Source organism: Thunnus thynnus, chromosome 2, assembly GCF_963924715.1.
Source record: "Thunnus thynnus chromosome 2, fThuThy2.1, whole genome shotgun sequence".
NCBI classification, from domain to species: Eukaryota; Metazoa; Chordata; class Actinopteri; order Scombriformes; family Scombridae; genus Thunnus; species Thunnus thynnus.
In genome coordinates this window covers 37,399,143-37,425,335 of record NC_089518.1, presented here as the reverse complement: position 1 = coordinate 37,425,335, position 26,193 = coordinate 37,399,143, and the positions used below count along the sequence as shown (strand labels likewise).

At 38.9% G+C, this 26,193-nt stretch overlaps 2 protein-coding genes across 4 annotated transcripts in view; one reads left to right on the top strand and one right to left on the bottom strand.

Moving 5' to 3' along the window:
- Positions 1–13,143, top strand: part of nudt12 (nudix (nucleoside diphosphate linked moiety X)-type motif 12) — an 18,027-nt gene extending 4,884 nt beyond the window's left edge. Inside the window, exons 4-9 of one of the 2 annotated variants that reach the window (XM_067573085.1) lie at positions 171–450; positions 1,714–1,881; positions 2,330–2,443; positions 3,556–3,755; positions 5,043–5,184; positions 13,125–13,143. In XM_067573085.1, coding sequence (XP_067429186.1) covers positions 171–450; positions 1,714–1,881; positions 2,330–2,443; positions 3,556–3,755; positions 5,043–5,153 — 873 coding nt within the window. In that variant the 3' untranslated portion in view covers positions 5,154–5,184; positions 13,125–13,143. Of the gene's footprint in view, positions 1–170; positions 451–1,713; positions 1,882–2,329; positions 2,444–3,555; positions 3,756–5,042; positions 5,586–13,124 lie in introns of those variants that run through there. The other variant, XM_067573075.1, reaches the window with a different exon arrangement.
- LOC137169734 (interleukin-6 receptor subunit beta-like) lies at positions 5,597–26,193 on the bottom strand. Of its 2 annotated transcripts, none has more exons than XM_067573067.1 (15): positions 25,810–26,193; positions 21,180–21,284; positions 19,465–19,573; positions 19,230–19,363; positions 19,023–19,147; positions 16,762–16,915; positions 16,502–16,584; positions 15,054–15,279; positions 13,113–13,292; positions 12,053–12,151; positions 11,036–11,176; positions 10,657–10,782; positions 9,345–9,429; positions 8,190–8,271; positions 5,597–6,889 (listed from the first exon to the last, which is right to left on the bottom strand). In XM_067573067.1, exons 3-15 carry the CDS (start codon positions 19,560–19,562, stop codon positions 6,557–6,559), a joined length of 1,866 nt encoding a protein of 621 aa, XP_067429168.1. In that variant the 5' UTR covers positions 19,563–19,573; positions 21,180–21,284; positions 25,810–26,193; the 3' UTR covers positions 5,597–6,556. The 2 variants fall into 2 exon arrangements, with proteins under 2 accessions (XP_067429168.1, XP_067429160.1); XM_067573059.1 differs by lacking the exon at positions 25,810–26,193 and adding an exon at positions 22,075–22,314.

Here is a 26,193-nt window from a genome sequence, read left to right as displayed (position 1 = left end):
CAGATAGATGATGAAACATTGAATCACTGTGACAGTAACATTTAGCTGAGTATGTTGCTTGTTATTTTTTACTTTTTAAAGTCACTTCCTAATTGAAAAGGAAAGTAAAGCTGCAACCAGTAAGTAGTTCAAGTGATGCGGATATTCAGGTTTTGATCTGATTCTAACAGGAGGAGACCAGGCTGTGTCGGTTCAGATATGAGGATGTTAAAGACCTTCTCCAGAAACCAGACTCTGTGCTCATCTTCCTCGGAGTAGAGAAGAGGAAAAAGCCCTCCTCTTCCTCCTCTTCGCTGCAGACTGACGGAGGCATCTGGGAGCCTGCTGCTTGGTTCGCCATCAACACAGACGAAGACGCAGCGGAACTTCTTAAACGCTGTAGAGAGAAGAACTGCTCCTTCCCAAAGACACCCAACAGAGACCTGCTGAAACTCAGCGAGGAAGAGGCTGGTGAGGAAGATGCAGTATTTTTTTACTTTATTTTGTTCTTTTGCTGTCATTTATATGAACCAAACTGTGAGAGACACTTAATGAAATCTTTGGTCGTCATTCCAAAACAGTGTCTTAGACTCGTCCACCGACCCATTTGGAGCTACAAACCAATCAATCCAAATATAACAATAATAATAATAACAATGATAATAATAATAAAAATAATCTTTATTTGTATAGCACCTTTCATACAAAATGCAGCTCAAAGTGTGTCACATTGAAAAGATAAAAAAACAAATGATAAAAGCAAAAAAACAAAAATAATTCAGAACATTAAACAGGACTAAATGTGTAGAATAAAAGGAGGCAAACAAGACAGATGAGAGATTACATTAAAAGAGAGGAAACACAGCTAAAAATCTTAAGTAAAAGACATAATCATTCATGAAAAAGAATAAAAATGCCTTAAATATATAGAAAGGCTAGGGTAAAAAGATATGTTTTTAAGTGTCGTTTAAAGCGTCTTTAGGTAAGGCGTTCCACAGTTTGGGAGCGTAATTGAGGAAAGCTGCATTCCAGTTTTCTTTTGGGTAGCCTTATGGATCTCAAGTAAGCCTGCAGAGGAAGATCTGAGTATTCAAAAACCCTCGTTGTTTTCACAACTTTGAACTCGCCCAACCTAATGGAGACTGCTGGGTCTAACTGTACTCAACGTTTACTGAATCAGTGTTTCTCCTATAATTATAACAACAACTCCCGCCAGGCCAAAAAAATATTTTTTAATGTCAAAAATAACGCCAAATATCCATTGATTCGGAAATCAATAGTGTTTGGGAGTGTCTGTGCAGCGTTGTTCCGGTACGTGAGTCAACCACTGTGTCGTTGCCTGGGAAACTATTGGTAGCGTAACTCCGTTAACGAATACGGCATTGCGTAGTACGTTTGCCTAGCGAGCGGGAAAGAGTGAGCTGTAGGAAAGTGACGGTGGATACGAGCGGAGCAGAGGAAAAGGTTAGCAGTAAGTTGTCAGTCTGGCAGTAAATCTACAGTTCAGACTCCAGTGTGTAACAGTTAATAAATGCTAAAAAGTCAAGTCTGTTGTTTCCTCAAGTGCTGGAAAAGTGAAGGGGGTTAGCTCCAAAGTTAGCAACAATGGGTTAGCCTAACCGACGCGGAGAAATGTGTGACTGCGGAGTTCACTGTGCACTCTCTCCCGTTACAGCCAAACATGCTAAATTAAATCAGCATAGTAATATTTTTTTCTGTTTCTCGGTGCGTCAGGAGTGGTGGCTCAGGCTCGGGCGGTGTTGGCCTGGCACAGCCGCTACAGCTTCTGTCCGACATGCGGCGGCAGCACTAAGCTGGAGGAGGGCGGATACAAGAGGAGCTGCCTGAACGCCAACTGCAGGAGTCTGAAGGGAGTTCACAACACCTGCTACCCACGAGTCGGTACGACTGTGCATCTTTATCTTGATGATGGTTCACACGTTTCACTCGTGAATGCATGCAAGTTCATAGCAGCCAATGAGATCAGAGTTTGAATTCATATGTGGTTTTTCTATATTTCATTTTGTTATGGGAGTGGTGTAAAATGAAACGTTTCTGCTTGGCGGGTCTTGTTTTGACTGCAGGCAGGAAGCTGATAGCAGTTTTGATAACTAGTTTATTATTTTATTCTTTTTTTAAAGCAAAAATACTTAAATTTCTGTGTTTCCAGCCTCTCAGATGTGAATATTTGCTGGTTTTCTTAGTCTGTGAAAATGGGACTCTGGGAACTTGATCAGTTAATCATGAAAATAATCATCAGGTGCAGCCTTAGACTTAATAAAATAATTAATAAAATGATCTCATCTCCATGTGTCTAAATGCAGCTTTTTCATGCTGTGTGTATTTTCAGATCCAGTGGTCATCATGCTGGTGATTCATCCTGATGGAAACCAGTGTTTACTGGGTAGGAAGAAGGTCTTTCCAGTCGGCATGTTCTCCTGTCTGGCTGGATTCATAGAGCCTGGTAACACACACACACACACACACACACACACACACACAATGTTTGTAGGTCCCTTATTGACACTCGCTCATTCTTGAAAGGCTTTACGCTTTGTGTGTTCAGACTAGTGAAGCAAATTTTCATCTGGTGTCATTTGTGAGAATTTGACCACTTGACTGTTTGTGTTCATTTGCCCCAAACAGCTAATATAGCAGCTGTCAGATAGTCAGAACTCACCAGAAACCCTCTCGTCTCTCTTCTTTTTCCTCTTGTCTCTGTACGGGGGATAAGAATGAATACTTTACTCAAGTTTAACAAGTCAGATCACCTCGCCTCGAGCCAATCAGCATCCGGTTCTGTTGCTCCTTTGACTTTTTATGCTATCGAACAACCTCTAAAATATGTTTTACATTCTGTCTACAGACACGTAACATTCCTTTACGCCCCACAACACACAAGCTGTTATCTGCTACTTCAGAGTTTCTTTACAACCACTACAATGCACAGATGTGTGATCTCACGTATATCCTCTGTGTTTCCAGATGAATCTGCTGAAAGTAGAAAGTTTCTTTGTTCTCACCTTAAATCTGAGTTTAATAATGAACCTACAAGCAGGATTTGTGACATCACAACTAGTTTGGAGCCAATCATGGTCCAGTATGTAACTTACACACATGTGATGGGGAAACGTGAAGCCTCCAGTGCATATAAACTTTATTATATTCATAGTTATCTTAAGTGTTCTTAACAAGGTGATTTAACTTTTCTTTGCGGAAAAACCACATTATACAATTATTAGTCAAAGCAGAGTATTTTCACACGTCTGGACAGGATCTTTCAACTGCAGAGTCTGCAAACAATGTGGGAAACACTACAAGTTATCCCTCAACTATCCCTGATCCTAAATTTATTCTAAACTTGAACCTAAAACCTACAACAAAGCCTCAAGCAGCCCTTTAAAAGTCTAAAACTCTAGTAATTAGTCCTCACAAAACACACACACAAACATTTCACTAGTATTTACTTATATTATACTTATATTTAGTCTTTGACCTAAAATGACAGCATGCACTGTCATGTATACATGGAGTCATACAAACATGGCCGCCCCCCCCCCCCTCGTGTTCCTGCAGGGGAGACGATCGAGGAGGCGGTGAGGCGGGAGACGGAGGAGGAAAGCGGCATAAAGGTCGGACCGGTTCAGTACGTCTCCTGTCAGCCGTGGCCGATGCCCTCTAACCTCATGATCGGCTGCCTCGCCGTCGCCATCTCGACCGACATCAGGGTGGACGAGAACGAGATCGAGGAGGCTCGGTGGTTCCCACGGCAACAGGTACAAACATGTCAAATTGAATACTACTTCTACTAGTACAACTACCACTAATAACAGCAATAATAATAATAATAATAATAATAATAAAAATAATAATAATAATAATAATAATAATAATAATAATAATAGTATCAACACTACCACTGATGACAACAACTAGAATAATTATATAATAATAAAGAAATAGATGGAGAGATAGTTTTCATCAGCAAATTAAGTTTGCTCAGTTGTCAAGAAGATTGTTAGTTTGTTCTAAACAATAATAATAATAATAATTGTATAATTAGAATAACATTAATATTTCAATTCAATTCAAATTTTATTAAGGGCACAACTCATGGAGGGTCCATAGCACAATAAAATACAAAAGTGTAAAGTATAAAACAAAACCAAACAAAAATATTAAATTAATAAACAGTCTCAATAATTAGCAGTTTAATAAATTTGTTAAATTATTATGAATACATTCAGTGTCGGGAGAAGTAGTAAATACCACAGTGTAGAAAAGTCAAAATTTTACTTAAGTAAAATACTATATAATATTATATATTAGTAAAGTATTAACATGAAAATATACTCAAAGTACCAAAAGTACAAATTATACAGAGTTGCCCATTTCAGAATCATATATATTATATTATTAGATTATAACTGTGGGTGCATTAATGTGTAAACATCACTTTAAGGTTGCAGCTCATTGTAAGTACTTTATATACTGCTGCTATAGTTTCCTTAATCTATAATATAACATCAGAATTGGTTTAGTTGATTGTATTTTGTATTAATAATTTGTAAAGTAGTTAAAGCTGTAAATGTAGTGGAGTGGAAGTATAAAGTAGCATCAAATGGAAATACTCAAGTAAAGTACAAATACTTCAAAATTGTACTTGAGTAAATGTATTTAGTTATTTTTACACTACTAATTACATTTAAAGGATCTATACCACTACATCTACTACCAGTAATAATTATAATTCATGTGTTGAAAATGTAATACTGTAACGTAATGACATTAATCTATTGTTAAATGTTATTATTTTGTTAATATTAAATAGAAAATTACAATTACTTCAGTTATAATACCTGTAAATAAATTTTTAAAAAATGCTTCTCTGGCAAAATTGTAAAAACTGACAATAGATAAATATTCAGGATAAAAATGTCTTTTTTGTCTTGATTTGATGATTATCTGAATGATTTAATCATAAAATGAATATTAAAGCATTTAAACACGTCGTACTGACAGACAACATTTACTCTGTAAATTAAACCTTCTCTCTCCTGCAGGTGATCGACTCGCTGTTCAGAGGATCCCGTCCGACCTTCACCGTCCCTCCCAGACAGACCATCGCCCACCAGCTGATCCGACACTGGATCGGCATGAACTCTAACCTCTGACCTTCAGCCTGCGACCTCCCAGCCGGCTGAGGTAAACCTGCAAACTGTCAGATGAGTCTAAAAAAAAAACCAGCAGCTGTCCGAACAGTTGCTGCTTAATTACCACAAACCAGCTGCTAGTCAATGACGTCGCCGGATACGATGGAGGACGCTTCTCGACACAGCGCTTTGATTTGGTTTGTATTTACTGATAAATGACTCCCGATCATATAAAAAGCTCTGCTTGTGTGAGGAATAACCCGACTTTTGTAGTAGCTAACGTTAAAGGAGAAGACAGAGTGCACAAAATGAGGAAATGTGATAAACACTAGATGCTCAATTTGGATCTCAGCTCTGATTTCCTATTTGAGAACTTGCAGTTTGATGATTTGACAAGGAGGAAATAGTGAAATTGTGCACTGTTGGGTAATAAATACCGGACGAAAACAGGAAGCTTGTATCACTCATGTGTAAGAGCGCCAATTTATTTATTTCACAAACAGTCGTATGAGCTGTGTGGACCAACCCACAGCTACGTTTTCACAGTAAACAATGTCAACAGCACCGATACTTACAGTGTAACAAAAGCAACATTTACATTTTAAAGCATGATTTAAGTCATATTTAAAAAAATAAACTTTACTTTTAATAAAAGTCTGAATTTTTCAATTTTCAAGCACCTTCAGAAAAGTTACACAGTGATATTAAACAGTTTTCTAATCTTGACAAGATACTGCAGCTTAACCATCGATATCACACTTCGACACACTTGGCAATCTCACACTCCTCCGCCTGGTATTCACATTGCTGAGATGATAAACTGATTGTAACGATTAGTTTCATTATAGATTAATCTGTTGTTTGGTCTATAAACTTTCAGAAAATGTTTTCCGGAGCCAAGACGACTTCCTCAACCCAAATATATTCTGTTTACTGTCATAGACGACTAAAGAAAACAGGAAATATTCATCTTTGAGAAGCTGGAATCAGAGAAAAACGTCTTAATTCAATAGTTGGCAACTAATCCATTAATCGACTGATCGTTGCACTGAAACCAGTTTCCCCAATAAAGGAGAAATCCGTGCGGTAATTTGTGACGTACTGAACGGATGATTGATTGATTGATTGAACTGGAAGTCTTCTGTCTTCGCCGCTGACCGAGCATGAAGCACCGACGCCGTTGGTTGCGTCTCCATCGGCAGTGTTTTTTTTTTTGCAGAAAAAGCAACTGTTTGCATCTGACTCACAGATCAGATAAGAGTCCGTCCATTCTCCGTTTCAACATCAGGAAGAGTTTACCACACACTGGGCCTCACAGGTCGTCTTGATAAAAACAACTGTCTGCGTTAGCCGTGACTTCATGAGTTTACAGCAGTTCCCTCCTGATGTGAAACCTGCCTGCTCTCTTCCTCTTTCTGAGGAGATTAGCCGTTGACTCCGTGCGTCTGATAGTTGGCCTCTCGGTTCTCCTCAGACGTGAAGACTGTGTCGTCAGGGTAACAGCCCTTCACGGTGTAGTTGGGATGAAAGGACTGCAGAGAATCCGGCTGCTGCTCCGTGTCTGGTTGACTGTCAGAAACGTAGTCCAGGTCCAGCTTGATGATGAGGTGACTGAGCGACAGCACCGGCGTGTCTTCATGCAGGTCCTCTTCCATGGAGGGCTGCGAGTTCGGTCCCACCATGATGACGCTTTTCACTCTGAGTCCATCCGTCACCTGGAAGTCCTCGATATCCAGGATGCTTCTCTCTCTAGTTCTCTGTCGGAGGGAAGAAATGAACACAAGATTAGTTGATTAAAGAAAGTTCAGGCTGATTAAACTGCAGCTCTACTAGTGTTTCCATCGTTAGTACTGAAAGTAAATAAGTACTGTACTTAAGTACAATGTTGAGGTACTTGTACTTTACTTGAGTATTCCCATGTGATACTACTTTATACTTCCACTCCACTACATTTCAGAGGGAAATATCGTACTTTTATTTGACAGCTTTATTTACTTTTCAGATGAAGATTTGACACAATGGATAATATAACAAGCTTTTAAAATACAACACATTGTTAAAGATGAAACCAGTGGTTTCCAACCTTTTTGGCTTTTGACGTCTTACAAAAAGCAGTGTGTAGTCGGGGTCACATTTCACATGTCTATGAGTTGTTAACAGCTCCACCAAATAGTGATTTTTCCCTCTAAACTTCTCACATGCTTTCATTTCAATAAATGTTCAAATGATCCAATATTTCAGCAAAAATCAAAGATTAGAGAAAAAGTCCAAAAACTGAAAACAGATTTGTGTATCAGAACTTTGTTTTTTCTTCTTTCCTCTCCCATTAATCATCTCACGACCCCTCAGATTTATCTGCTGACCCTTTGGAGGGGCCCGACCCCTAGGTTGGGAACCACTGGACTAAACTAGCTAACTGTATATAAAGTAGTGTAAACTAGCTCCACCTCCAGCAGCTACAACAGTAACATGCTGCTCTAACACTGATGCTTCACTATTAATAATCTAATGATGTCATATATAATAATATATCAGTCAGAGGGACCAAACCACTACTTTTACTGTAATACTTTAACTACATCAAGCTCATAATACTTATGTACTTTTACTGCAATACTTTAACTACATCAAGCTCATAATACTTATGTACTTTTACTGCAATACTTTAACTACATCAAGCTCATAATACTTATGTACTTTTACTGCAATACTTTAACTACATCAAGCTCATAATACTTATGTACTTTTACTGCAATACTTGACTATACAGACATTTTATGACAACAAGCTTATATACACTGCCAATTAGATTGGATTATTTCAATTTATACTGAACATGAATTAACATATCTGAGAATTTTCTAGGAACAAACTCTAAACTTTTTTTTATTCTAGCAGTGTTCAGGCTGATTCTCTCTTGTTTCAAGATACTGAGACTCATTTCTAGAAGATTGATAAAGAAGGAAAACTACACAGAATTGTTGGTCTTGAGTTCTGAATATGAAACAAATGGATGTTTTCTGTGACACATTTAGACTGAGGTGAGACACAGATTACCTCGTGATGTTGGTACATCAGCCACTGGCCTGTGGTGCTGCCCCGAGGGCTGGAGATCCGTGGGAAGAAGTATGACTTGTACCTGTAGGTGACATTATTGACAGTATTTAGAATTTGACAACTGGATCAAGAAATTCACTTTTTTCAAAGGGCATATTCTCCCCCTTGATCTGCTTAAAGATATCATGCACATTTCTAGGTTTATAGTTTTAATCTGGGGCTCTATTGGAATATCTTTGCATGATTTCCAGTTAAAAACTCCTTATTTATCTCATACTGGTCCTTTATGCAGCCCCTCAGTTCAGCCTCTCTCTGAAACAGGCCGTTTTAGCTCCTGTCTCTTTAAGGCCCCGCCTCCCGATGAGCCCACTCTGTTCTGATTGGTCAGCTTCAGGAAGCTTCCTCCGGCTCCGGAGGCTACGCAAAACAAACTATAGTAGCAGGATTTCACTTCTTTTTCTCCTTCTTTACTCCAAATGTCCAAAATACGAGAGCGGACAACACATGAAAAAACCTTAGCAACAACCTTAGCAACCAAGGACCAGACGGCCGTTTATGGGCATGTGCAATGAGCTGACGTCAGCTCGTCAGCAAGGTAGAAAAAAAACAGCCCTGACTTTTGTCTTGCAGGCAGCATTTCTACATTTGTTCACCTCAAGTTTTGGAACTCTGACCACGTTTAGCATCTGACATCAGAACAGGATGTAAATAACAGAAAACCAGGAACAGCCTTTAACTCCTGTACGGAACGAACACGCAGCTTTAGGCTTTGATTAGTTGCTGTGATTGATGTACGGTGCATCAGGCCCTTTTGCTCCTTATTTGGCTTGTAGTGTAAAATATGAGATACTACAGCTGTTATACGCAGCTTTAATACAGTTTTAAATATCTAAACATCACTTTTATGAATTTTCATCTTTAAATTCCGTCTACAGAAAGTATAGCTCAAGAACAATGATTAACATTTTGTTTGCAACTAAAAGAACCATAAAATGAACCAGTCTGATGCTGGTGAGTGTATTTCGACGCCTGGAGCAAAGTTTGATAATCTTTTCAACATTGCAGCGTCTTTAATCTTTCATAAGCTGTTCAGACTACAGATGAAATGACAGAGATACTGATGTGAAGAACGTGCATGGACTCATAAACACTCACACAGTCCTGGACAGGATGGAGATGATGAGCACAGTAACAGCCAGCAGCAGCAGAGGAGTGACTGCAGCCACCACTGGAATCTCATCTGGAGAGGAAAAACATATTATTATAACTTTGTTGTTTCAAAATAAAATAAATCTGACATCACGCTCTATATAACACAGTAAACAAGGGAAGGTGAAGGTGCGATAGTTCTGGTTTTCTTCTATAATGACACAGACACACATAATAGTGACTGAATCATCATCATTTAATGAGATTTCCACCTTTGAAATTTGTTTTCTTGGCTTTGTTTATGTTTTACAACAAACACAAGTGACAAATTAACAGTTATGAAGGATGAAAAGCACAATTTTCTGGCCAAAGAGTAAAATGACAAAACAGTTTTATTACCTTAATATTCGAGGATATTTGGTAACGCAGCATCCAACGTAATTCCGCATAATTTACAGTGGTATTTTTGTACCAACGATGTACCGGTACACCATGTATTGATACATACATGCAAGGGTCTGGAGCTCAAATGAACTTTAAACATGTTTTTCTCGCTGTAATCATTCCTTCTGTTCATACTGACCATTAGATCCCTTCATAATGTCCTCCTTCTGTGCAAAAAATGTATTTAAAGTTTATCTGAAGCTAATATGAAGCTTCAGCATCCAAATGAGTCAAATCAAGTAGATATCTTTCAACGTTTCAGTCTTTTTAGTGCCAAAGTCCCTCTTTTTGTTACTATACTTCCACCTGCAGCTCAACAGGGAAACACTGTCCGAGGAAACACAAAGAGGGAATTTGATGCTAAAAAGACCGTAAATGTGTCAGATATCCACTTGATATGACTAACTCAGACTGATGAAGCTGAATAGAAGCTTCACAGAGACTTTTAAACGACTGTGTGGACACACTGTGGATTTTGGCCTCCATCACTTCCATTGAAAGCACATTTGAAGGATCTTTTAATATCCAGTATGAACAGGAGGAATGATTACAGCGAGGAAAACCTCTTTCACTGCTCATATGAACACCTGACTGCTGGTTTAACACACACTGGAAACACTGAACTTGTCCTTTAAGTTCCCAGGTTGTTACTTCCTTACTTCAAATCCTGTACATGCATGTATGTAATGGTACGTACTGTACTTTTACACCATTAGTACTCAAAATTACACTACAGTGATAGTGTATCTCTTCGATCTCTGCTCTAATTAGTTAGATAATATCTCTGGAATGTGACATTATTGTTTATGTTAAGGAAGTCCACAGAACATCTATTTAATAATAATATTCATGAAGATGAACCAGAGAAACTCACCGAAATGTGTCCTGACAGGGATGATGTTTCTGGACACGTTATCAGCCAACAGGTGGAGGGAATATTCAGTGTTGGGTTCCAGGTGGAGGAAGGTGTGCTGCCACTGGTCCGGCCACAGCAACAGAGCTGGAAAAGAAGGAATATTATCAGTATTCATTCGTATATTTCCAATTTACTCGAAATCCATTCACATTCAGATGCTGACGGCAATCAAAAAATGAAGATAAACTTAAAGACAAGTGATATAATAAGACAAGTAATCCAATGATAAGTAATAATATGCATTTATTGCTGTTATACTGTGACATTAATGAGCTATATAAAGGTCAGTTTTAAGCCAAAGACTGCCGGAGCGACATGTTTGAGAAGAAAAACGTACTTTGCGTCTCTGCGTCTTTCCTCAGCATCAAAGCGTATCTGTTCACTCTGATTGGTGCGGTCTTCCTCTGCCACGCCCACGCCACCGTCACTGTCGTTTTGGTCGCGTCCACCACCTTCAGTCTGACCACCTCCATCAGAGCTGAGAAAAACGTGAAAACACATCCTGTCAGCCGTCACTGGGGAAGTTTTTTCTGTGTAAGTCAGTAAACACTTTTGTAACGTGGTAATAGGTTTGAAAGGAAACATCTGTAAAGTCAGAGGCAACAAACTATGTAAACAGGAAGTGACTGAAGCATCGTGAGCTGTGAGATAACCTCCGAAAGGGAGTTTTAGGGGCCAAAAGATAAAATAAAGTGAGTCCTTTGTGAAGGTGCTGTAAGTAAATATTAAAGGATAGTCTTAAAACAGCAGTCAGGTCGTATCAGGTGGATATCTGACACATTTACAGTCTTTTTAGCAATTGTGTTTCCCTGTTGAGCTGCGGTGGAAGTATGGTAACAAAAAGAAGGACTTTGGCACTAAAAAGACTGAAACGTTGAAAGATATCTACTTGATTTTTTCCACAGATGAAAGATTTGTGTGTCAAAGTTCATTCGGGCTCCTGATTGTTGTTTTTCAGACAGACTTGAAAAATTGTGAAATTGTCCTTTAGATACTTTTTAACCACACCCTCATTTCCTAACTTCACATGTTGACCTTTGCATGTATGTATCAACTTGTGGTGTTACGCAACATGTGGTGATGTTTCCCTGTTGAGCTGCGGTGGAAGTATAGTAACAAGAAGAGGGACTTGAGCGCTAAAAAGACTGAAACGTTGAAAGATATCTACTTGATTTGACTCATTTAGCTTCATATAAACTTTTAAACACATTTTTGTACAGAAGGAGGACATTAGAAGGGATCTTCTAATGGTCGGTATGAACAGGAGGAATGATTACAGCAAGAAAAACATGACAGAAGTAAGAAATGAGTTCCCTGCTTAGAGGTAGAGAGCGGTGTTGATGATGATGTTTACCTCCCTGCTGCAGACTGGCAGCCAGCGACTGAGGGGATCCGCACTGCTGCTTGACGACGGGGAACACACTGATCATGTAGGAAACATCAGGGTCAACATCTGTAAACACACGCACACGAGATACACAGAGCGTGCACACTGTTCACATCAACTGACATCAACTGAGTGTGAGTCAGTCCTGCAGCTGTTTTCCCAGTAAAAGCTTTTTCAGCAAACACAGTGCAACTCTCTCTTGCAGGAAGGCCTTTACTGTGAAACACTTCCCACAGCAACTTCACACAAATCTGACAAACATGAGCCGGTCGTAACAAATATCACGTTATGATACAGTTTGTGTTGCAGCCCTTACGAAGGAAGTACAGAAGAGCTGTGCTCGCTTTTGGTAAATATGTATGTAACAGTTTGCAGATGGTGTGAGATTACAGAGGAACTCAGACATGCTTCTTTCATGAGACGTGCAAAAATATATATATATATCTGACTTTCAGTTATGAGATGTGTGTAAATAACTACCTCCCCGGTCCACCTGCTGCCAGGACTTGTTTGCACAGTCTCTCACCAAAAATGACGATTTTATCTTTTTTTTTTTAAAAACATATTTTTTAACTTAGTTTCCTGTCAATGTGTGCACGAAGCAGAAACATCATGTGTCAGCAGATATTATTTCCTTCATGTGGTAACAGTCATGCTGAATGATGCATAAGTTCAAAGTTTTTCTCTTTTATCAATGAAATGATAAAAGGGGGTATCACTAAAGTCCACTATTATGCATTTATTAACACTATAATGTAGTCATAAGCAGATAAAAGGACAAGCTTTAAGTTTTTATTAATGCACAGTATTTGTCAGTTAAAACCTCTCTCATGAAGACATTTTATATTAATGCAAATGTTTTTTACTATATCATCATTGGTTATTTGTTTATACAGCAGCTTTAATATGTGATAAACCATTAATTAGCAGTTTACATCCTGTTTATTCATGCTTAATAAGGGGACTTGAGGTCAAGTGTTACCAGTAAGAATCTTCACTGCTGAATACTTTTTAGACTTTTCTGTACCTTTAATGACAGCGGAGGTGTTGAAGCCGCCCACTCTGGTCCAGCAGCAGGTGGACGGACGTGTCTCTGGGCGCCACTGAACATCATAATGACTGACAGGCGGGACGGCGGGGATCTCCCATTGGACCAGAAGGTCTTTCACAGAACTGGAGACCCAGAGGTTCCTGACTGAGGGGAGAGCTGCAGAGACCAGCAGGATTATTAGTGTCATAATAAATAATAGTTGAACAACTTAATCTCTATATTCATCAACATAATCAGCAACGCCAACAAACCAATATAATTAGCTGCCAATATTCACATCTCTGATTTCAGACCTGCTCACAAGCAAGTGAATGCATCACATTTTCAATTACATTGTGTATCTTCAGTGTCTTTTTTAATACTACCAATGGTGGGCACCAAAATTTGGAATTTGCATCCCCTACACATAGTAGCATAAAAAAAATCTCTTTTTCTTCATCAAAAAAAGTTATGAAAAATGTTCGCTGCTTCTAGAATTCGAAAATGCTTCTGTGTGCTTCGTCCTCTTGAGCTCACACATGTAGGGAGAAACAAAAAATAATCTGAATAAATTTGATCTTTGGAGCAACAGTCAGTTATTCAAGTAACTGAATGTTTCAAAACATCAACCTGGAGGCAAAGAGGCCAAAAATAAAAGCCTGATGAAGAGCCAGTCGGGGCGCTTATATATACACACACACATATATATATATATATATATATAGATAGATAGATGAAAAAATTAGATTTTTTAAGGTACTACTATGTGTAGGGGATGTAAATTTCAAATTTTGATGCCCACCATTGGTAGTATTAAAAAAGACACTGAAGATGCACAATGTAATTTAAAATGTGATGCATTCACTTGCTTGTGAGCAGGTCTGAAATCAGAGATGTGAATATTGGCAGCAAATGGTATGAACACACATAGGAACATTAGATAACAACAGAGGATATTTGAGAAACAAGACCGAGGCCCAATAGACAGAATGTACCCTTTGTTGCATGACGTCCACTGCAGCGGACAAACATCTTATGTAGTTGAAGAATATAAATTTTACCTGTTTTTTTCTCTGAGAATAAAAGTATGTAACAGATATTCCTGAGCTACTCGGTGCATTTCCTCCACCCTCCGCCATTTTGAATTTATGATTCAATATCAAAATCACAGAGAGTCAAAAATATTATTCAGACGGAAGTGTAGATGACACTTTGGGGGTTCAAAACCTGGTGGTTGGGACATCGTACTACAACTTAAATGGTTCAAGATGGCTTCCAAATATCCAGCATGCATGAAAGGGTTAAACTGCCACCTCCACCTGCTCCTGATGATGGTTTTAAACTAAAAAAACCCCAATACTTTTTTAAAAAAAGTTTTCATACTTTATCCAGTTTAGTTCAGAGTATACTGTAAGATACATATATATACTCATATACTGTAAGATGTCTGTTACTCAGCTGAATAACGTTTGCATAAGAGTTACGTTACCATAACACAGATTTAAATATTGACCAAAACAATAATAATTTGCCACACAGTAAATGCGATGACCATGCAGTCCTGCAGTCGATTTGCTTTCCTCACAGGTCAGTAGTTTGTTTCCTGTGCAGTTAAACATCGTAACACATGAAACGAGGAACAAGCATTAAACTAAAGAGGCCTTCAGTTTTATCTGAACATCTTGTCACTGCTGTGTAGCTTCCTTGATAACAACACACACACACACACGTACACAGGATATTGCAAAACTTTACAGTGCAATCTTTATTACATATAAATAACATTACGTTTAAAAGTTGAACCATGATTGGCAACTGAGCAGAGACATTCAGCTGTGTGATAATAATATGATAACTTTAATGATGGTTTTTCACTATTAATTTAAACTTTGTTACCATGACATTGATCTAGTATCAGTATGTTTAATAACCACTCACTGTTCTGTCTGTGTGTGTCGATCTTGAGACACGTAGCAGGTCCGTATCCGGCTTCGTTGAAGGCTTTAACCGTGACGTTGCAGTTCCCCTCCTCCACCACTAGGAGCGCCGTCACCTCTGTGACGTTTTGAATCAGCGTTCTGTCCTGAAGAGGCCACTCCTTCACCGGCTTGTAGCTCACCTGGTATCCAAGGATACGACCTCCGGCCTCACTGAGGTCAAGATCCTGAGAGACGAGACGTTTGCACAAAGACATTTTACACGACATTTGTTTCGTGCGATAGCGTAACGAGAGAAAACGTTCATGTTATAACGAGAAAGTATCACGTTATAGTGAGAGTTCTAACAATTGTTCTAACAAGATGATTTTTCTCATAATAAGAAGAAAAACAACTGGATACAATGAGATACTTGTGTTTAAATGAGTAGACTTTCTCGTTATAATGAGAGTAAATTCTGGTTATGAGGAGGAAGGTGTTTGAAGTATTCGCCTGTATCTGTATCTCTTGATAAAGTCTCACTTTCTTTTAGAGCAAACACATAATGAAATTTCGCTCTTACTAAGCAACTTAGATGAGGTTGTTTTTATCACATGGACACACACGGAAGAATATTATTAGCTTCTTTGCTTGTTTGCCACATTGACTTCGAGCCACTGGGTCAGATTTGGAGGGAAATTTTTATTGCTTTACAGCACAAAACAGATAGGGGGCGCTGTTCTCCCTCCAACAGCTTTAAAAGATAAACATTTGCTTCTTACAGACTATTTTATCCAAGCAGCAACCTCCGGGGCTGTAAAATGAAGCCAAAAACTGCAGTTCCTTGAATGATCACTTGAGGCTCTAAGAGCGAGTCAATCCCCATAGACCCCCATGTTAAAATGTCCAACTTTACAGCAGAAATAAACATGTTTATTGTTTACTAGCTAATTTCCTCTTTCATGACAACTGTACGGGGGGTGAATTTTTTTATAACTCACCCGTTTAAATTTTATTAAGCAAAGTATAAGTAAAGTTATACATAATGAAGGACATGGCTGCTTTGAGTGACAGGTCCGCCAGCCGCTAGGTGACTTGTTTCAGCCATTCGGCCCTCCTCTTTGCACGTTTTTGATTGGCTGGGAGTTAGGCAGCGTCACGCACTGCCAAGATGGCGACGGCTGTAGCGGCTCACTTTGAGTTTCAAAACCGCTCTTCAGTAACCAACGGGTGATGTCACGGTGACTACGTCCATATTTTTATCCAGTCTATGATTTTAACACATTTTAACTGAAAGAACAACAACTCAAAGATTTTTCTGGGACACTTTGGATGTTACAAAGATCAAATCTGTTTTCCAGAGATTGAACAAAACGAACAAGTCAAGCGAGAACTTGACACTTAAAGACGATAACTTATCGTATCGTACAAGAAACTAGATGATTATTCCAAGTATTTTATACAATGTACCTTCCACATGAGACGCAGCTGAGGACGTTCACCAGAGTCTGTTTTCTCCACTCTGTAACACACCTCCGGACGTCTGGAGGGCGCTGGCGAAGACACACAAGTTAACACTCTCAGTTAACCACAGCTCGTTAAAAACACTGATTTAACGTCACTGGTTTATGGAGTTGTCTCTTGCAGTGCCAGGCATGCTGGGAGAGTATTTAAATCGTTTCAGGTTTCTCGTCATGGGGTTTTTGCTCTATGTGATTGTAAACTGTTACCTCTTTCCAGCGTCCTCACAGTGATGTCAGAGCTCCAGTCGCTCCAGATGCCGTTATCCTCCTTGCAGGCCACAGAGGCTCTGTAGACGGTGAACGGCAGAAGGTCTTTGATCGTGTAGTTCTGACGTGAATGTGCAGATATCAAATCTGGAGCCTGTAAACGCAGGATAAGAGAGAAAAATGTCAAGCAGAAAGACTCAATCAAGAGCACAGTTTTAGAAAAAATAACAAGAAAAGAAAAGGTTTGTGTTTCCATCAGTCATGTTTAAGCAAAACAGATTTTAAAGATACACCTTCTGTCCTATTTCATTCCCAGCCTTCTTCTCAACCCTCCAACCTTCTGACTTGCTCCGTAAATGTATCTTTTAGCCGTCCTCCCTCCGTCCAAACAACCCTCTGATCACTACAACTGGTTTTGAACCATAACAGTGAGTGAGCAAGTCTAGAAAAACAGGCAGTAAAGCAACATAAGACTGGACGCAATCTGCTGTTAACAAACACAAAAAAGAAGATAAATGATGGACTGCTGCTACTTTACTGTCAGTATTAACCTGTGGTTTCTATTCCTTATTTATTTTGCAAAGGCTACAAGGTCCAAAACAAGTAAACCAGAGGAAGGATGAAGTCTTAAAAGATAAATTCTGTCTTAAAACAACAGTCAAGAGCCCACATGAACACTGAAACATGTTTTTCTTGCTGTAATTATTCCTCCTGTTCATACTGACCATTAGAAGATCCCTTCATAATGCACTTACAATGGAATTGATGGACCACAGTCCTCCTTCTGTGCAAAAATAGTTTATCTGAAGCTAATATGAAACTTCAAATGAGTCATATCAAGTACATATCATTCAACGTTAGTCTTTTAGCACAGATTCCCCCTTTGTGATTCCCAGTTGAACTACAGTGGAGGAATGGTGACAAAAGAGGGACATTTGTCCTGAAAAGGCTTTCGCTTTGGATGATATCCACTTTGTTTGACTACTTTGGATGGACGGCCTGTGTCAGATATGCAATAATATTCTTATCAGTCTCATCAAGCTGAATCCAACATTGTAAACTTTTTCATGTGTGTTTATTATTATCAGTCACAAAACCAGCTTGACTCATTTCTGCCTACAGCTGCACTGGTGAGGTGCAGTATGCCGGAGTGAATTGTTCACTTGGCTGTGAATGTCGCTTCGAAGTAATTTTATGAGAAGTTTGTTAGAAGTGGGTTAAGTGTTGACGTTCTTCAGAAGTGGGACACACTTGCCTTCTACCTCCTGACACGTAGATGCTCAAGACTGTAAGTGTGAGTGTTTAGTTTTCACTTGAGGTTATAATTAAACATGCAATGCTAGTAGGGGAGGGTTTGGTGTTTGGCGTGTAACGGTTATATTGTAGTTAAAGCACAGGTCTTAAAACAGCAGTCAGGTGTCCATATGAACAGTGAAAGAGGTTTTTCCTCGCTGTAATCATTCCTCCTGTTCATACTGGATATTAAAAGATCCTTCAAATGTGCTTTTAATGGAAGTGATGGAGGCCAAAATCCACAGTCCTCTTGTTTATCTGAAGCTAATGTGAGGCGTAAGACATGCGCATCAGTCAAATTAAGTGGATACCGTCCACAGTTAGAGTGTGTTTAGTATAGGGATGTGCAGAGAGCCCAGTATTTGTATTTGTATTCAAATAAAAGTGGAAAGAGGCTTAAAAATCCTGTTTTTATTACACTTATAATTTTAGAAAATTAAAGGAATGTGCGTCATGTAGCAGGTGGATGTGACTCCCCTCGTTGAGACCTGCTGATAGACGTAACAGCGGAGCAGAGGAGAGACGCTGAGATAGCGACTATAACTGACCTGCTCGCTGGTATTTGACGTTTTGGTTTTTTTCTTCCCAAAAACAAATAATTTTAAAAATATTTGTATGAAACAAATATTCGTTTAAAAAAAAAACAACAACAAAACACTATTTGTGCTGAATAACGTATTTGTAGTTTAGTAAAAATGTTCCTCTTTGTGTTTCCCTGGATGGAGTATTTCTCTGTTGAGTAGCAGTGAGACGTTAGTAAAAGGTAACTCTGGAATATATCCACTTCATTTGACTCATTTGGACGACTTCTGATTAACTTCCAAATACATTTTTACGCAAAACTGTGGAAGGTTTAGTAAGGGATCATTTAAAGGCCAGTATGAACAGGAGGAATGACAGTAGGTCAATACAGTGTCCTCGTATCATATCGTATAAACAACAAATACAAGTTTGTATGTCTCCGTAACCTGAGTCCATGTGTGAGTTTTGTTGACTCTGTAGCGAAGCCGACAGTTGCGTGAACCGTTCCAAGACACGGTGACAGAGTCCTCAGTGGAGCCGTGTAGAGCTAAAACAGGCTGAGAGGGTTTCACTGAGGAGAGGAAGCGAAGAGACGAGAGTATTACGGTAACGTCTGGTTAGCGGAGTGATTCACAAGTCAGACAGCCACTCACTTATATCGTACAGATACACATTATGAGGCTGGAACCAGATCTCTCTCCCCAACGTGTAGTCTTTCACTTTGGCTGTCACTTTGAGCTTGGCTACCGGGATGAAGATGCCCTTACAGGAGATGACTGTATCGTCACTGAAGATGCAAAAGACAGAGAAGAAAGAGAAGGAGGGAAATCATCTTGATGAAGACATGAGGGCGTTTGCTCGACATGAATTACAGTGTTGAGTGTTTACCTGCTGAAGATCAGAGAGGCGTCAGACTCAGTGGCGCCGTCAGACCGACCCCACTCACATGTCACAGATCTGTTTGACATCTGGTAGTAACAAGACATGTTCAGGGTCTCTGCAGGGAAACAACAAGAGCAACAGTATCATAATGTGTCATGTACAGTACTGTGCAAAACGTTCTTCCTCATAATGCAGTCGATCATGGAGGCGTCTGATTGGTCCTAAAGTTATTCTGCAGCAGGACAACGAGTCCAAACATCCAGCCAGAGTCATTAAGAACTATCTTCATCAACAAGAAGAACAAAGATGCAACAGATGGTCTCTGATATCTCAACATCACGGAGTCAGTCTGGGATTAACAGATAGAAGTAGCCGAAACGCCGAAATCAACAGAAGAAGAACTGCTGCTGTTTTAAAGGCAAAGCTGTGTGGTGGAGGTTGCTTTCTCCTTTATCAAACGGATGTGCCAGTGAATGAGCAAAGACAGCATTTATATCAAAAAGGGAAGTTAATCAGAAGGCTAATCAGTAATATATAATATTTTGGTTCTGTGTGAGGTGATTAAAAGGTCATTAAGCACATTTTCATTCTGAGAAAAGTGGAAGAGACATTATTATCTCTAAGCCACGTGCAACTGATACATTTTAGAGAAGTGTGAGGCACCATTGTGTCTAAGATGAATCATACTTGAATCGCTACCAAAGCGTCAAGGTCACTAATGAACTCAGCGATAATGGCAGAATAGTTTTGAATATGGTTATAAAAAAAACGAGGTGGAGTCTTAGGTGGGATTGTTTTATGATTTTGCAGCAGGTATCAAGGCCTCGGTTTGCTTCGTATTGCTCTTTATGAACAGTAAACCTATTCAGGTTGAACTCTACCGGCTTCAAGTGTATGTTTTGAGTCTTTCTCTTACAAGTTTTGAGTTGAATGATGAAGTTGTGGTTGACCTGAAGATTTCTCACGACAGCAAATATCAATTTACTTTCAGGTTTTGTAAACGAACTATAATAGCAGGATTTCACTTCTTTTTCTCCTTCTTTACTCGAAATATAAACTTCTTAAATCCATCTGTTCCAATCAGATCTGATAATATGATCTAATGTTAGTTCGAGGAGGAAGTAACTTTACAAAGAAGCGTTCAGAGCAGGTTGAAGCCCTGACTTTTGACTTTCAGGGAGCATTTTTACACAATCTTTCAATCTTTGACCATGTTGAACATTATATTCCAACATTATAACAGTAAAAAAAAAAAAACATAACAGAAAAACACAAAAAAACTAACAAATGTGTCCTCTTTAACATCCTTATTGAGCTCAGTGCAGTACTTTGCACCTCACTACTGGAATAAACTGCAACACAGCTTGAAGTTAGAGAGTTTTACTAGCTGATGTCTTTATCAATAACATTTATGATTGTTAATTAGTGAGTGTGTGTGTCTTATCGTGTGTATATGTGACTTGGTTTCAGATCTCTCTCTCACACACAGATCTTGATCTCAATGAGATTTCCTGAATAAATAAAACTGAACTAATTTATTAAGTTCTGTAACAAGACGACTGAGTTTACCGTCAAGTCATTATTTATGTGTAGGAAAATATTTGAACTGTCAAACTGAGGTCAGAGTTTCTTTATCTTTTGAACAAACTGAAGCGATAGAAGCCACTGAAAAACAAGATAAAAACCGACAATGATAAGAACAACCAAGTGTGTCGACTCACTCAGTATAGATGTTGACGGTCGGGGGTTGCAGTCTCTGAAGTCGGTGACACACACTTTGTCATCCTTCTCACACAGGTTCAAGTCAGTGTCCTTCACTGTCACCTCTGACACACAAACACACAGAAAACTAGAGTTAAGATTCACACTAGAAATACATCTGTGGATTCTGCTTATCAGCATCAGAAACCTCCGTCATGAGTCTTTGACAATCTAAACCTTTATTTTAAGATATATGACCTTGAGCATGTTGTAAATTAAAGCAGACATCTAGACACCATATCTGTTTCTACATTACATCTTAAATGTGGATTAATTCAGTGTCAGGATCAAGATCCAGACATTTTATGATTATTTTTCTATTTTCTTGTGAAATACTGGATCGTTTTATTCTTTCAAGCCTCTAAAATAATTCAAATTTAACATTCAGAGAAAGGAAAATCACTCAGTTGATACATATCTGATTTAATCTGTCACAAGTTGTTTCATTTTACAGGAACAAAAGCCATAAAAGGTTGGAAACTTGACTTGAGCATGAACATAAAAACACTTTAGTTTGGTAGAAACAGGAGGAGAAACGTGTAAAAACATCAAATCTCTGCTGCTGAATTTAAAGATAATTTGTAAAGAATTCACAGCTGAAAAGCAAAATGAAAGACTTGACTCAGATAACAATGACAGACAGCATTAATATAAGTTACATCTTCTGTTTAGAAGCTTAATTTAAAGTTGTTTTCCTTCTGAAAAGCAGTTCTTTCATGGTAAAATTAAATCTAGATCCATCGCATTACATATCTGAGAAAGCTAATTGTTCTAGAGTAAAAAAAAAAACATCCTATAACTTAATTAATTCAAAACACACAGCTCTTCTAATGAAAAGCTTTGTGGGTAACTCACTATGAGAGGAGACACAGAGGAGGCTCACAACTGTCCAAGCAGAAAGCTGTTTAAGACACCAAATATCCATCTTCACTGGTAACACAAAAATAAATAACAAAGCCAGCTCTTCCCTGTCATCCAAAAACCATGTTCTGCAGCCACGTATTTCCCTTATTTAAATGAACTAAAGACAAACTAACACCAACACGTGTCATTTATATGTCTGATGGGTTAAATTTGCATATGAGGAAGTGGTCGATGAACTTAGCTCAACCCTCTACAGAGTCTGTTGTCAGGAAATTGCTCCATGCTTGTAAGTGACACCCGTCAGATGTGTGTGTGAAAAGAAAACCACTGCTGGTCCACAGCCTCCTATGCAAACACAACTTGCGCAATTAAAATGTGGTGAACGGCAGCTCTGGGATGAGAAAAACACTATAATTTACAGTTACGCAGTTTATGTTTACAACCAGTTTTGCCAGATATCACTGACAAAAAGTAGGACAATCACAGGCTAGAGCCCAACCTGATAATCATAAAAGTAGCCCAATTACCTATAGTGGCTTCCAGTCTTCTGTTTTATCAGTATAATTAGACTGAACACCACAGTTACAATAATGACAAATTTATTTAAAGGTTTTCACTCGTATGAACAGCTGTTACATGTGTTTTATCACAGACGTGACAGAATAATTACTGGAAAAGGAAGAAAGTTTCAGTTTACTTGTAATAAAGTAAAATAATGTTTGGTTTAGACAGTCATCGGTTGTCTTTAAAGGACGGGTTCACAGTTTTTCAAGTGTGTCTTAAAACAGTGATTCCTCAACTGGTGGGTCGCGATCAAAAATAATATTTAATGCGCATCTGATGTTGGACTTGTCTTTTATTTTGAAAAAATAAATATTTTGACAGGCATGCGTTCAGAGATGTGCAGCAGTCTTGCGCCATAGCCATCATGTGATTGACGTTCACTTTAAGTTTGTGTTGCTGTTCGGAGGCAAATATGACGTGTGTGTGTGTGTGTATATATATATATATATATATACATACACACATACATACATACACATATATATGTATTTATGTTTAAAAAATGATATACGTGTGTTTCCAAGGATATTTTTGAAAAAAATAAATTTGCTTGGTTTGAATTCTATAACAGTGGGTCGCGACTTAATGACCGTGGGAAAATGTGGGTCCCAGGGTGAGACCAGTTGAGAACCCGTCTTAAAACAGCAGTCAGGTGTCCATATGAACAGTGAAAGAGGTTTTCCTTGCTGTAATCATTCCTCCTGTTCATACTCGATATTAAAATCCTTTAAATGTGCTTTCAGTGTAAGTGATGGAGGCCGAAATCCACAGTGTGTCCACACAGTCATTTAAAAGTTGATGTGAAGCTTATATGAGGCTTCAGCAGTCTGAGTTAGTCATATCAAGTGGATACCTTCATTTTTTCCCCGTCTCGATTACTGTAACTCCCTTTTCACTTGCTTTAGCCGAGCTGACCTCTCACGTCTTCAGCTTGTACTAAATGCAGCGGCGAGGCTATTAACTAGGACTGGCCACAGATCCCACATCACTCCTCTTTTAGTGAAGTTCAGGATTGATTTCAAGATTCTCTTAATCACTTATAAGGCCTTACACGGTTTAGCTCCTGCATATATATCCGAGCTACTGAGCCCGTATACTACCATGCCGTCACTTAGGTCTTCCAACCAAAACCTGTTGGCCGTACCACGTGCCAAACTAAAAACCAAAGGCGACTGTGCTTTTGTATACCCTAACCCCCTAACCCTAAACCTAACCCCAACCCTGACCCTAACCCTAAACCTAACCCTAACCATAACCCAAACCCCACCCAGACTTTGGAACAATCTCCTCACTTCCATCAGATCCCCAACCCCAACCATAACCCTGACCCTAAACCTAACCCCAACCCAAACCCTAACACCGACCCAAACCCAAACCCTAACCCCGACCCTAACCCTGACCCCAACCCCACCCAGACTTTGGAACAATCTCCTCACTTCCATCAGATCCCCAACTCCAACCAAACCCTGACCCTAACCCCGACCCTAAACCTAACCCTAACTCCGACCCTAACCCTGACCCCACCCCATCCAGACTTTGGAAAAATCTCTCCACTTCCATCAGATCCCCAACCCGAGCCATAACCCTGACCCTAACCCCGACCCTAGCCCTAGCCCCAACCATAACCCTGACCCTAACCCCGACCCTGACCCTAACCCTGACCCTAACCCCAACCCTAAACGTAACCCCAACCCCCTAACCCTGACCCTAAACCTAACCCCGACCCTAAACCTAACCCTAACCCTAATCCTAAACCTAACCCTAACCCCCTAACCCTGACCTTAACCCTAACCCTAAACCTGACCCCAACCCCAACCCCTTAACCCTTACCCCAACCCTAAACCTAACCCTAACCCCAACCCCCTAACCTCAACCCTAAACCTAACCCCAACCCCCTAACCCTAACCCTGACCCTGACCCTAAACCTAACACTAACCCTAACCCCAACTCAAACCCTAACCCCAATCCCACCCAGACTTTGGAACAATCTCCTCACTTCCATCAGATCAGCTAAATCTGTTGACTGTTTAAAAAAAAAAACACCTAAAAACCTACTTTTTTTTTCAGAATCGCTTTCTCATAACATTTCATAAATTCAAGCGTGTGCTCTGGGTGATGACTGTATGCTTGCGGTGTTCGTATGTCTGTATGTGTTCTTGAATGTGTCTTTCATGGTTTTTTGTGTCCTATTTTCTTTGTGTCCCAATGTCACTGTAAAGCACTTTGTAACCTGTGTTAAAAAAGGTGCTATATAAATAAAGTTTTACTTACATTTACAGTCTTTTTAGCATCAAATTCCCTCTTTGTGTTTCCCTGTTGAGCTGCGGTGGAAGTATAGTAACAAAAAGAGGGGAATGTGTTCACAAATATTGTGAATCCGTCCTTTAACACATGATGGACAGTAGAGACGGAAAGATGTCCATGTTAACAACTTGCAAACATTCACATCATCAACACGTTTAGCATCTGGTTACAGAGTCTGTGGTGTAAATATAACAACATATTAATTATATGTTGGTATAATTAGTCAACATTCAACATCAGTCTTTGGCAGCCATGTTTGTTTGGTTTTCAGACACTTCTGTATTATTAAGTTCCAGGTCGGAAACTCGTAACTACAGTAACTCTGATATGATGTGAATGTGTTGTTAACCTACTGAACTCAGTAAAGTGTCAATATCATTGTACTTAAATGAGAAAATGGATTGATTTATTGGAATATACGATATATAACAAAAGTTATATCACTAAAATGTGAAATTATTACAAATCCTGTCAATTTAATACAATTTTATGTTCTTAGACAAAAGCCAAGAAGAATGAAGTCAATTTATTTGAAAAACAGAATGTTTGACTAATTAAAGGATAATGAAAGATCCATATTTATAATATATGTCAGTATTTGGTATTCCTGCCCTTATATTTGATGACAGATTCTGTTGCACTGAAATTGTACTTTATTGTCTGTATTTTCAGTGTAGTCTCACCTGTTTGTTTTACAAATAAGATCAAATACACCTTAAAATACTACAATTATTGTAACATGTTAGTGATATTGCACAAGTGTGCTTTTGTTTTGTTTACTACAGCTGAACTCTTCGTCATTAGAACAACAAGTAGCCCAAATTATCTCAACACACCCAAAAAACTATTTTTACTCACCAGATTAAGTAAAAAGTTTAGAAAAACAAAACATTTTGCAACACAGTGTACACCCTCTCTTGCATTATTTCCTGCTTTTGGTCACATCATGTGTGTCAGTTTGGCCGAGCAGATCTAAAATAAACGTCACATGGGTATGAACCTTTTCCTACGGTGCCATCCTCAGGACAAACTTAATATTTTTACCCCACTAGTGGCAAAGAACTCAGAATAGCAAAGTTGTTCTATGTTTTAATATAAATCCAGTGACATATATGTAGTTTTTTGGTGTGTAAGCAGTGAAGTTCTGCTGCCTCAACATGTTTATTTTAGTAATAACTCATTTAATTTATAGAGCACTTTATACAACAAGTTAAAAAGATCTGATCTGTAACTAAAAAACAC

What these genes read in the sequence shown, in the direction of transcription:
- LOC137169734 (XM_067573059.1), bottom strand. Translation starts at nt 22,144, where the DNA reads ATGGATATTTGGTGTCTTAAACAGCTTTCTGCTTGGACAGTTGTGAGC. An exon ending in GCCTCTCTGATCTTCAGCAG is followed by an intron (nt 19,364 to 19,464) that starts GTAAACACTCAA and finishes TTGCATCTTCAG; the next exon opens with TGACGATACAGTCATCTCCT. An exon ending in TGTGAGGACGCTGGAAAGAG is followed by an intron (nt 16,585 to 16,761) that starts GTAACAGTTTAC and finishes TGTCTTCGCCAG; the next exon opens with CGCCCTCCAGACGTCCGGAG.